At 44.0% G+C, this 13095-nt stretch overlaps 1 protein-coding gene across 1 annotated transcript in view; it reads left to right on the forward strand.

Annotated features, from left to right (window-relative positions):
• Positions 1-13095, forward strand: part of LOC146785406 (uncharacterized) — a 2064968-nt gene that overhangs the window by 1718519 nt on the left and 333354 nt on the right. Inside the window, exon 27 of the mRNA XM_085634420.1 lies at positions 3461-3812. Coding sequence (XP_085490546.1) covers positions 3461-3812 — 352 coding nt within the window. The remainder of the gene's footprint in view (positions 1-3460; positions 3813-13095) is intronic.

The raw sequence follows: 13095 nt of genomic DNA on the forward strand, positions 1-13095 counted from the left end.
CATACTACCTTTACAACGCATACCATTACAACGCATAATATTACACTACACTATCCAACACTTACCCTACTGTTGCACCCCCTGGAGTTAGAATAGTAATTTTTACCCCTATACTATCCAACACTTACCCTACTGTTGCACCCCCTGGAGTTAGAATAGTAATTTTTACCCCTATACTATCCAACACTTACCCTACTGTTGCACCCCCTGGAGTTAGAATAGTAATTTTTACCCCTATACTATCCAACACTTACCCTACTGTTGCACCCCCTGGAGTTAGAATAGTAATTTTTACCCCTATACTATCCAACACTTACCCTACTGTTGCACCCCCTGGAGTTAGAATAGTAATTTTTACCCCTATACTATCCAACACTTACCCTACTGTTGCACCCCCTGGAGTTAGAATAGCAATTTTTACCCCTATACTATCCAACACTTACCCTACTGTTGCACCCCCTGGAGTTAGAATAGTAATTTTTACCCCTATACTATCCAACACTTACCCTACTGTTGCACCCCCTGGAGTTAGAATAGTAATTTTTACCCCTATACTATCCAACACTTACCCTACTGTTGCACCCCCTGGAGTTAGAATAGTAATTTTTACCCCTATACTATCCAACACTTACCCTACTGTTGCACCCCCTGGAGTTAGAATAGTAATTTTTACCCCTATACTATCTAATACTTACCTTAAATGCAATTTAATATTATGCATTGTAATGGTATGCGTTGTAAAGGTAGTAGGCGTTGTAATGGAATGCGTTGTAAAGGTAGTTTTTAGAAATGCGTTGTAGTGTCATGCGTTGTAATGCAATGCGTTGTAATGGATTTTGCGTTGTAAAAAATGCGTTGTAAGTGCATGCGTTGTAAAAGTGTGCGTTGTAACGACATACATCCGGCGGCAAAATATGCTAAGCACAGATTTCTTACCTTATGTATTTTTGAGCTACAACCTTAGTTACATCGGTCAAGCCCCTTTGACAGACCCCCCAGTTTTTTCATTCCACTTTAAGCCCTGTATGGTACTGTACATATGGCTCTCCCGTAGCTCTTCTTCATCATTTAACTAAAGCAGTCAGCAGAAACATATCATGCACCATTTAAGGTTATTTGTCTACTGCAAACTAGAGTCAGTGGAGACGTAAAACGTAGGGCTTTACATGATATCACCTCGGTACATCTGTTGACACATAAAACAATCTACAAGGGAGGGGGCATGACACTTTAGGCTCTACTGCCCCACCCGTGATCCTCAGCTTCTTGGTATAACTATATTGCTCTCCTACCTTTACCCTACTTTTGCCCACTCTTCTTGCTTAAGCTCAGATCTACTAGCGTATATCTTGCTGGCATCTTTTTGGACTGGATTTTTTATACTGTGGACATTTCAATAATTCAAGGTTAGCATTGATCAGGCAATTCCCTTGTCATGCTTTCATGTCATACACCTTCTGCACATCTACGTAGACATGGTACATTGATTCCCGTTTCTATGCTAATGTCATCCTTCTAAATGTTTACTCCTGTTATGACAACACTTTATACAGCACTCACAAATTGTTTCTCTGCACTCCTGCTATTGTGAAATCTAATGTCCTTCTGTCCTGAATTTGGACACTGTCCTGAATTTTTACCCTCACCGTCCTGAATTTGCCTCGTGCCAGTTGGTCACCTTATCACAGCTTTTGGAAGGTGGTGGGGGGCGGTGTTGTGGCAGAAGGGATCATTGGGCTGAGTCAGGCACTGTCTGGCAAAGCGAGTGGCTGCAGGAGCAGTTTGCTCAGTACAGTGGGAAAGTGACTGTCCAACTAAGTGGAGGTGCTGCGTCCCATTAAACAATACACACAGGGCTCAATTTAGTCTAAATATTAGTCACCCATCAGTTACGTTTTTCCTGAACAAATACAAAATATATCACCATTTTGTGTGGTCAGCAGGTCAATCTAGCAAATCAGAGCTCCATCCATGACCTTGTGAGCAGTTTTGTCTTTCTTTTATATCCGCGATGAGTAACGTTGTGGTAATGAAAGACAGACATTGACAATCATGTAAGTCAAAGGGTGTCCTCGACCGTGACGTCCAATTCGGCAGCATTGATTGCACCGCCCTTAGGCCATCGCCGCTGCATCAAGCCTATAGACCGATCTACTGCCAGCATCTGAATTCCCAATCATTTGGAGACTGACTCCAACCAACTTCTTACTTCTCTTGCGGCACCAAACCACAAAAATATGCACCATTTAGACATTTCTACATCATTGTATATGTGCCATAGGTAATGTCTCTTTGGTAATGTCACTTTGTCTGTGTTGGTGTCAAGTTATTGTTCACAGTGTTCTGATGCAGCTCCTCAAATCTTTCTTGCGTGTACAATGCAAATACATGAATAGTACTCAACAGCTATAGCCAGTTTTAATGAAGATGCAAAGTAACACTGGCCAATACAAGACAGTACGTCCATTTGGGAAATGTATTGCTTGCACCACTGTACTGTCATCATAACCTTGAAAATAAGAAGTTTTCTGAAATTGACCTGGCAACCTTTGATAAGATGATAAGATAAAATGAGGCTACTTGGTTGATCTGAAGGCATTTGAAATAGCACACAAAAAGGCTTACTTTTCAAATTGCACAAAAAGTAATTGCGAATGATAACACCCTGGCTGAAGTTTGAGCATCGAAGGAGAAGTGAGTAGTGGCAGCGTCTGAATGGAATCACTGCATAGTGGAGTTCTACTAGGGTAATATTGAAACTAGTAAAAAAAAATTAATTCAATAATAATTTAGAAATTATTGTGAGGATTAATTTTTATTCTTTGCAGAGGAAATTAAAATGGGTAGGATAATGAACACACTCCACTACCATTACAGTAGCTATGGTGCTGTCTTCGTCTGTCTAACTGGTTAAGATTTCTGTAGCATATGTTATGTTATATAGATGTGTATAGTGTAGCTTATTACACATGAGGGTATCCAGGTGCTGGAGCAGGAGTGAAGGCCCGGTGGGTCGCCTAGTTAGGCAGTCAGGTCTTCAGTTAATTGCAGAAGTTGATTGGAGTGGCAGTCTAGATGTGGAGAGGAAGTTAGTTCCAGTTTTTGGTGGCAATGAAGGAGAAAGAGCACCCTCCTGCCTTGCTTCTGTGGATGCAGGGTATTCATGTGAGGGAGAGAGAGGTGGAGCTTAGCTGTCTGGAGAGTTGTTAAAGTTTGAGTCGTCATTGAGGTAGGTTGGACTGTGTCGCGGAGGGCTTTGTAGGCTTGGATGAGCATACAGTAGAAGGGGTCCGCTCTATCCCTTTCATCCATAGTTCTTTCTGTTCCACACGAGGAGTACGCTTCTTCATTTATTCCTGAAGGTCCCATCGTACACTTACACAGGGATGCTTTAATCTCCTATACCTAACCATGTAAAGTTTGAGCTGGCCTTATGTCTTTTCGACATGTTTCTTTTCAGGTCGGTGTCCTTCAGCGAAAGTTGGCAGAAATGGAGTCAGAAGTCCGATTCCGGGACAAGGAATTCCAGGAACGCCTGAGCGAAAGCCATGGCAATGAAAAAAAGCTTAAAGATGAGCTCCACAACTTGGAGGTGAAGCTGCAGCAGACTAACACCATAGCTGATGATCTTCGATTGCTCCTGAGCGCTGCAGATGGGCGTATCCATGCACTGGAGTCTGAATTAGCAAAAGTGGATTCTGCCAAGAGGGATGCGGAGTTCAGACTTGGTAGCCTGTACTCCACACTGCGCCGGACCCTGGGGATACGAGGCCGCAGCCCATCGCCACGAAAAACTCACTCTCCACTGAAAGGTCAGAGGCACATCACATGAGATATTACTGTTGTGGTGCTAGACTTGAATCCTTTTAATTTTGTTTTATAGTTCTTCTGAAGTCAGGCAAGTAACAGCAACGCCTCCAACTGCACAGTTGCGTGGCACAGGGACCTGATCTCTGGAGTTGCTGAAAGAATATCCCCTCACCATCAGTGGAGAAGTATTCCTACTTCGTCTGAAAACATACGTTTTTGGCCAAAATGCCACTCAGAGGATCAATTTATAATCCTCCATAATACTGTGGTGTAGTATTTCCAGTACTCCCAGGACTGTAATATTGGACCTGGAATTACTGCCTGAAATACCTGGCTAATAGAAATGGGTCCATAGGAATATCGTTGGCATTCATACTTTAGACAAAACACTGAAGAAGGGGGGACAGGGAGCAGTTTTGGAAGAAGACTAGGTCCAGTACCGTTGCTCCCAAGTACTATCATGTAATCACTGTGTGGTAACTGTTCCTAAAGCAAAGACCCCTAACCAACTTGGTTACGTTTGAGATAAAATGGAGAAAAAAGAAGACAGAGAAAAGACGAGGGTGGTCTCTATATGTGGTTCCCAGTTGATGAAGTCGGGGGAATTTCTCCTTTGGAATTTAGTGCCCTCACGCACTCTTGCGAGTGTCATGCTTCATCATCGGGCGTTGCTCCTCATGGGGGTGGCACTGCTGTCACCCACGGGCCCAGCGAGAGGGCTCTTTGTCAAAGATCTTTTTAGTAGACGCCGCAGTTGAGCATGCAGGTGTGTGGGCCTAAAACGGTTGGTGCAAGTGTATTAAAATGACCCCGCCGGTACCGTAAGGTCAATTTTTACTCATAGGTTCGGGAGGTAAAGCTAAAAGAATTATACAGGGCGTTGGGGCACCACTTTTAACAAATGACATAGAGGTCAGGGTATTACTCTGCTGCTCCTAGTGCCCGTTTGTGACTGTGGATGTGCGTGTTAGTCAACATGTTTCGCGCTGGGAATGGGTCTCTAGTGGATCCCTGTGTGCTTCGTCAGGACCGTGTGATATGAAACAACAATAGGAGTAGAGAAACGACACCCTAACCTCCTATGGTGCCTCTTCGGCGTCCATCCAGTGGCAGTGCAGGTAACGGGTCAGAACGAAGGGGCTTTAATATATTCCCCCTCGAGACCGCGGGGACTGCCGAAGAGGCACAACATTTTCTTTTAAAGGGGTAACAACAGGAACACGAGAGAGCTGTTCCTCTGAGTGCATATTACGCACTTACACCTGAATAGAGGTACCATAGGAGGATAGGGTGTCCTTTCCCTACTCCTATTTTTGTTTAACATCACACAGTCCTGACGAAGCACACAGGGATCCATTAGGGACCCATTCCCAGCGCGAAACATGTTGACCAACACGCACATCCACAATCACACACGGGCACTAGGAGCAGCAGAGTAATACCCTGACCTCTATGTCATTTGTTAATAGAGGTGCCCCAGCGCCCCTGTATAATTCTTTTAGCCTTACCTCCCGAACCTATGAATAAAAATTAGCCTTACGGTACTGGCTGGGTAATTTTAATATACTTGCACCAACCGTTTTAGGCCCACACACCCGCATGCACAACTGCAGCGTCTCCTGAAAAGATCTTTGACAAAGAGCCCTCTCGCTGGGCCCGTGGGGGACAGCAGTGCCACCCCCACGAGGAGCAAATACCGATGATAAAGCATGACACTCGCAAGAGTGTGTGAGGGCACTAAATTCCAAAGGAGAAATTCCCCCACCTTCATCAACTGGGAACCACATATAGAGACCACCTTTGTCTTTTGTCTTTCTTCTTTTTTCTCCATTTTCTCTCAAACGTAACCAAGTTGGTTATGGGTCTTTGCTTTAGGAACAGTTACCACACAGTGATTACATTCATACTTTAGAGGCAAGTTATTCTTGACACCTGAAAACACAATCCACATAAATCTTGTATTTTAAAACGTCTGTATGTAATAAAATCAGTAGTGACAGTAGCTGTTCCCGCCTGTCCAGAGGGATTCATCAGAGAGTCTTGGAAGAGGTCATTATAGCAGTTGGTTACTGGATAAGGCATTTATATTACAAAAGTTAATGTAACTGAACAGTAAGGAGGCTATTTAGAATGTGATGGGTGGCAGATGGCGGAGTACCACCTGACATATCATAAGAGCCCACCCCCTCCCAGCGTGGTGTCTTACTGCCTTTCATGCATTTGCTGGTGTGGAAGTTGCAGAGAAGTGTGTCAAGCAGGTGCCATGTTGTTTTGGACCTGCCTGGTAAACATGTTTGGGAAAAAGTGGTCCTGACAGGCTGGGAGCTTTTCCACAGGGCTATCTTTTTCTGTTGTTCCAGCTAGGAAAAATGTTCGTCTGACTAACCTCCCTAAACAAGGCAGCACTACAGACTTACAGTGATCAATGGCCCTGTGATAGACGAGATGCAGATCACAAGTATTCTGGTATTTCTACGACCTCTAAAGAAGGCAGGCAAACTGTGTGTGGGGCGGGAGGCCTGCCAGTTTATAGTGGGACCCATGCGCTGCCAGACACTAAATGAGATCCTAAAACCTTTTATTTAGTAATGTGCATAGAACCATACAAGTCCCCTCTACAATATTGTATCATAATACTGTGATTCATTGGATAAATCGATAAACACTTGTAATAATTGTACATAATTACTCCTATCATTTCCCTCCATTGCAAAATTCCATATATGTCTTTAGAAATGCAGTTATTAAGAAAACTTACATTATTTCGTTCCTCTAGAAACATTTGTACTATAAAGAGTTACAACAATGACATAAAAATCACAAAAGGAGCATATGCAACGTATTAAGAGGAACAGAATCTGTCAGTTACCCGCTTTCAAAAAACCTATTTTATCATAATTCATTTAACGACGAGTCTATCCTTACCGATATTCTCTGCTGTTTCTTTTCTACCAATAACTATATGGATAACACCACAAAATTAAATTATATTTATACATTTACACTATGTACATCCTGAAAAATGAATAGGATAGTGTATTTGCCTTCATTTCCGTATATATGCATTAATATTTTGTCAAATACGTTTTTTTCCGAAGGTCGTCATATCTATATATTGCATGGGACAAAGGCGTTTGATTGCATGAACTGCAAATTTAGTCTTGCAGTTGAGAAAATCATAACTATGATACAAACAAATCTGTAATCAGTGCGCTTTGTTTTGTTTGGCTCTTTTCCCAAATAGATCAGCAGATACTACACCTCGGGCATGTGCTGAATTCTTGCAGTATCTTATTAGCTATTCTATTTTATTGAAATATTTTACAATTCATTAGTAGATCAGACTCTTATCTTTAAAAAGTCAAACTTTAACATGATGTTTTATACCTCAGCATAAGCAGCCATCTGTGTGTAGTATGTGCCAGTATATTTAACCGCGTTGCGTTTACGGTGTCTCGGGCACCTAGCTGCTCGAGATTCACAGAATCCTGCGGGGTTCTAAGTTTCCGGGGGCTCAGAAGATACTGTAAGAAGCCTGCCGCTGCGGGCTGTCAGTCACTCTCACCTGGGACTGCTTTCTCTAAACCTCCTGGTTCTCTAAAGCTCCTGGGCTCCTGGAAGCTGCTCCTCGTTCTTTCGGCTCCAAAATGGCAATCACATGTCTAATGGTTTGCAGCAGTCTTTTAAAGCTGCTCAATAGGTAGTCCACTTTAGTTTTCCATTCTCTTTACCTTCACTTTTCTATCATGGCGGCTCCTTTCTTGGACCTATTATGTTTCTTTTATGTGTATTGATGTTATTTCCTTTAACTGTTCTTTTACTATATAAAGGTTTCAGTCTGGTTTGGAGGGTGCATCGCAGTAAAAGCCATGTTCCTTCGCTTGTTACCTCGATCCCTCCACTTACTGATCCTGACTCTTCATTCTTTGAAGAATTTGATGCTTAGACTCCGATTTCTAGTTTTTTTTCATCCGTTTGAAGTCTTCGTCCAGCATGGAGGGTTTTTTATACCCTTGGCTTTTTCCTCCTGAGAAAGTGACAGCTTACAGGGGTAGTTGTCTACCACATATTGCAGCATGCGAGGACATTATGGCTTCCGGAAACAGTCGCTAGGACAGCGGAAGACCTGGAACCAGATTACTGGTGGGCGTTTAGACCGATCCTCATCAAAATGTGTCCTGATGTAGAATTCTTAGTACGATTGGAAGTAATATGGTATTTAAACAAAATAATACTGTTTTGATTTCGGTATTAAGGCCATTGGTGAAAATGTATCCAGTTAACTGCTTTAATAGACCCTCCCCAAGATTCCTGGCGATGCATGCTAAGCAAAAGCACATGTTGCTGGTCAGCAGTTGCCCCATAATGTACAGCAATAAAAATACAGCTCTTTAAGAAGAATAGATTTATACATTTCAAGTTCAGAATTAAGTTTATTAAAGAAATTTATGATACAAGTACATAATATAGTCAGACAATGAGTAATCACATGAATTCAGTTAAAACGTAGAAAACAAAATAGTTACGCATAAATGAGATTAACATGGCCTGAAGGATAGAGTAACAAAAAATACATAAGGAGAGTTAAATTGGTGTATACCAAGAGATAATACATTTCATACAGAGGATACATTAATGATATTAATATGAACAGATTAATATATAACTAACGTGGAAAGTCATGGAGGTTGCAAAACTTCTTGTTGAGTAGGGGTTAGTGAAAAGGACCCACTGTCACTAGCATCTATGAACGATGTGACAGTTGACCATATATTCAAGCGTTTCGAAGGCAGAGGTGCACCTTACCCTGCAAGCCAGACCCAGGTGTCTGAATGTGTCTCTCTATAAACCATGGTTCTCGCCCTCGCTAAAAGCGCAGAAACAGCAATGCAAAAGGTTAGAAAGGAAATGGAGACAACTATTGTATTGAGACCAAAGCTGCCCTTAAAACGGCCCAAAAATCCTATTACGCTGCTATTGTGCAAGCTAAACTCTCGCACTATGCTGAACGTATTACCCTATCTGGAAACAATGCTAAAGAACTTTTAATATTTTATAAAGCTATATGACAGCCAAAGCCATGACCAATGCCCATGCTTCATCTCCCTCATGGTGTGAAGAACCCAGGCCGTTATGGTGCCCCTGTTCAACAAACCTCTTCTCCTTCCGTGGCTTTCCTCTCTACCTTTGACGTAATCCCACTGGCGGACTCCATGGCCGCTCTATCTACTTTCAAATTAGGCTCCTCTAATGATCCCTGCCCTGCCAAACTTTTGGCTAGCTGTCACAAGACCGTAAACCAGTCCCCTGTTTACATGGAGCACCCTATGGGGGCTCCTGGGAGTTCCAAAGTCCACTAGGTAGGTAACCTCTCCCTTTTGCTCAATGATTGTATGAGGGCCACTCCACTTGTCTTGGAGGGCTGCTGGGGCCACAGGCTCCAGCACCCATACTTTCTGTCCTGGCTGCTAAACAGTCAAAACAGCCTTTTGGTCATACCAGGCCTTTTGCAATTCCTGGCTAGCCTCAAGGTTATTGGATGCCTTCTTCATGTACTCAGCCATCCTGGAGCGGAGACCAAGTACACAGTCCACAATATCCTGTTTAGGGGGTTTGAGAGGTAACTCCCATCCCGCCTTCACTAGACATAATGGACCCCTTAACTGGATGTCCAAACAGAAGTTCAAAAGGGCTGTAACCAACCCCCTTCTGAGGCAAAGAGAAGGCAGGGCAAAATAATGTCCCATCTACGATTGAGCTTGTCAGGGAGACCTTTAATCATGCCTTTGAGGGTCTTTGTTGAATCTCTCAACTAACCCATTGCATTGTGGGTGATAAGGAGTGGTAAATATGTAATTTACTCCACACTCCTTGCACATAGCAGTCAAGTAACCAGACATAAAGTTTGCATCTCTGTCTGATACTACCTCCTTAGGAAAACCCACTCTGGAAAATATTCCCAAGAGGGCTCTAGCCACAACAGGAGCTGTGGTAGTCCTAAGTGGAATTGCTTCTGGACACCTAGTGGCATGGTCCACCACCACTAGTATGAATCTGTGCCCAAATATAGTTCGAGGATCCATGGGACAAACAATGTCAATCCTCACCCTCTCAAAGGGAACCCCCACCACAGGTAGTGGTATCAGGGGGGCCTTTTAGTACCACCTGCCTTACCACTGGCTTGACAAGTGATATAGGAGCGACAAAAATCCTTTGTGTCCTCTGACATGTGAGGCCAATGAAAGTGAGGAACAAGTCTGTCCCAGGTCTTGTTTGGCCTAAGTGTCCTGCTAATGGGATATCATGTGCCAGTGTCAATAGGAAGCCCCTAAACTTCAGAGGTATAACCAACATCCTGGTGGCACCAGGTTTGGGGTCCACTCCCAGCAGCCTCAGCAGCAGCTTGCTGTCTGAGGGGTTCAAGAGAGGGGCAGTTTAGTTGCTCCTGGCTCAGATCTGCCCTGGAAGGGCCCCCTGTTCCCAAGAACTCAACCTCATCAGGGGCAAGCTCATCTGGGACAGTTCCTTCTTCAGGACTAAGATCATCTCCCTCAAGAGACTGATCTGTATTCTGAGGCAGGGGGGAAGACACTGCCTTACCCCTACTGCTCCTTCTCTTGGAAGGCACCTGGTCCATTATTCCAGGATCCAGGGCCTATTCAGTGGAAGACATTTTTGCCTGTGACCTAGTCATGGCAAACACATCTGCAGGTATGCCCAGCATTTCTGCAAGTGTCCTGAGTTCCACTTCAGCCCAAGCTGAAGTTTCCAAATCATTGCCCAATAAGCATTCTACAGGGAGGTCTGCACTTATCACAACCTTCTTAGTGCCAGTTACCCCTCTCCAGGTGAAATTCACAACTGCCAAGGAATGGTCTGTCCTGACATTGCTTGCATTGGTCACTTGGCACATCTCACCAAGTATGATCTGTTCAGGGTCCACAAGATCTTTTGGCACCATGGTGACACTTGCACCTGTGTCCCTGTATGCCATGGCCTCCTTACCATTTATCAAAGGCTGTACTTGCCCATATTACTGGGACTGACAAATAAGGAGGCAATATCCATGCCTCCATCACAGACTAACATAGCCTGAGTTGGAATTCTGACTAGGCCAGAATCCATCTCAGATCCCAGGGTTAACCCTACTACACCCTTATTCTGTGTACCACCACTTTGAACTGAACTAGGGGGAACAGTTGCCTTAGGGGAAGTGGTGGCTGGAGTAGATTCATTGGCCCTTGGATAAGCAGCATCCTTTGTCCAATGAGTCTTCTCTTTACAGTTATGACCCCAAGGTTTCTTATTGCCTTGACCCTTGTTGGATTGTGACTCCTTCCCAGATGAAGACTTTTGGGGCCCTTGTGAAGACGTCTGGTCTTTACCCTTCTCTCCACCCTTATCGGAGGTTTTAGAATCTTGCTACTGAAGTACTGGGTTTTTCGGAACCCAGCGGTGCCAGGGAACACACCCGAAGACTTCGAGTTCTTCCTGTTTCAGACTACAGAAACACAGAGTCTTCTTGGCGAAGTCAAAGATCATATTTATTGGCTGCAGCCAGTAACAGGTATCCGAGAAGTACAACACGGTGTATATTCTCAGGAGACTGCTCGCTTACAAAAACCAGTCTTCTCCTTATATACAAAATATTATGCTTTAGGCAAACATTCCTTATTTTACAGTATGATCATTCACATATTTTACTACAAAGGAAAAAGCAGAGTCATGATGGCAAGCACATATTTCAGTTTGTCCAGCCCTTAATCAATTACCCGGCAAAGCTTAGCAATTTCATCAGATATCGACGGACACCCAATAAAAACGGGCACCTCCTCCTCGTAAAGCAAGTCATAAAGAAGGAAACAGGGACAGGTGTGTAGAAGATTAGGCACGGTTCGTGTGGGATGAAAAGGTTTCGTAATAGGCTGGGCCCTGATACTAATCTCCTTCGGCCGCGGGAAGGGAACTGACCAAACAGGTTTGGCCTCAGGCAGCGGAGTCAGTTTGCCCAGGTCACCGAGGAGTCAACGAAGGTGTGCGTGTCCTTCAGACCCATGCTTGGCCTTAGTCCTGTTGCCTATGTGAGGGCAATCACAAAATGGCTGTCGTTCTAAAATGGGGCCCGAGTTTCCATGACGGAAACTCCGATTTCAGGTGATCTCGTCACTCGAACATGACGCAAATGCTTGTGCATAGTCTCCTAATCATTCTCGGTCTGCTGATACCAAATTCAACATGGTAGAACCATGTAAAATATGTGGTTCCGAAATTTACAGTACCACAGACCCTCCTTTTGCCCTTACATAGGCAAATAACCTATACCCTAGTCTGAGTCCAGGTCTATGTTCATAAAGTCGTGGAGATGTTGCTGTAGCATCATCCTATTACTTAGTTCGTCCCTTGATACAGGTTTCCTTACACATGATGTAGCACAGATGCCACAAATTACAGGAGCACACTGTACACATAGACAGAACAGGAAAAGAATGGCTAAGATCATTCCAATGACTATCAAAATCTTCCATCCCCAGGCGGATATCAGTTCCCAGAACCACCCCATCAATGACCAATCTCCTTTATCCATGTGAATAGATTCGGAAATCTTATGCAGTTTGGAAATGGCCTGGAAAACTGTCGGAGCGTTATCTGGAATGAAAACACAGCAGCTTGATTGGATCACTCTACATACCCCACCTTCGTCTGCAAGTATGACGTCTAGCGCGACCCTGTTCTGGAGAGTCATAAGACGATCCGACTGGAGCTCAGCAGTCAAATTACTAAGGGCACCGGCTGTTTCAACTACCGTGGATTCAACCACTCTTGTCAATTGCCTTATGTTCCTGCTGTTAACCATAGGACCCCAAAACGGCAGAGAACCCTTTTCGAAATCTCCAAATTCTTGTCCTGCAGTGTCATCTTGACTGATGACACCTCTAACTATCCTTGTCTTATGGTAATCTGCCGCGGTCGTGTAGGTGGGAGGCAACAGGAACGAAACAAAACATGTGCCCGAGAAATCCGGGGGCAACCATGTATAGGCTCTATCGTGGCAGACGAAATAGGTACCCTTAGCTGCTACGAACGAAGGGGAAGTCTGAGACGCAAAGACATATGTTTCAGCGCAGATACTTCTCCCTAACTGAGCTCTGGGATTCTTGCCATGACCTTGCAAACATAGGTGACCCTGATGGGGTACAATCCACATCGGGGAGGATCTCTTCGCTCGCTGGTTCTCGCTCAGAGTAGTTCCATCCAATATATGCTAGTGTCTCATCTCTTGGGATA

Source organism: Triturus cristatus, chromosome 11 (assembly GCF_964204655.1).
Source record: "Triturus cristatus chromosome 11, aTriCri1.1, whole genome shotgun sequence".
NCBI classification, from domain to species: Eukaryota; Metazoa; Chordata; class Amphibia; order Caudata; family Salamandridae; genus Triturus; species Triturus cristatus.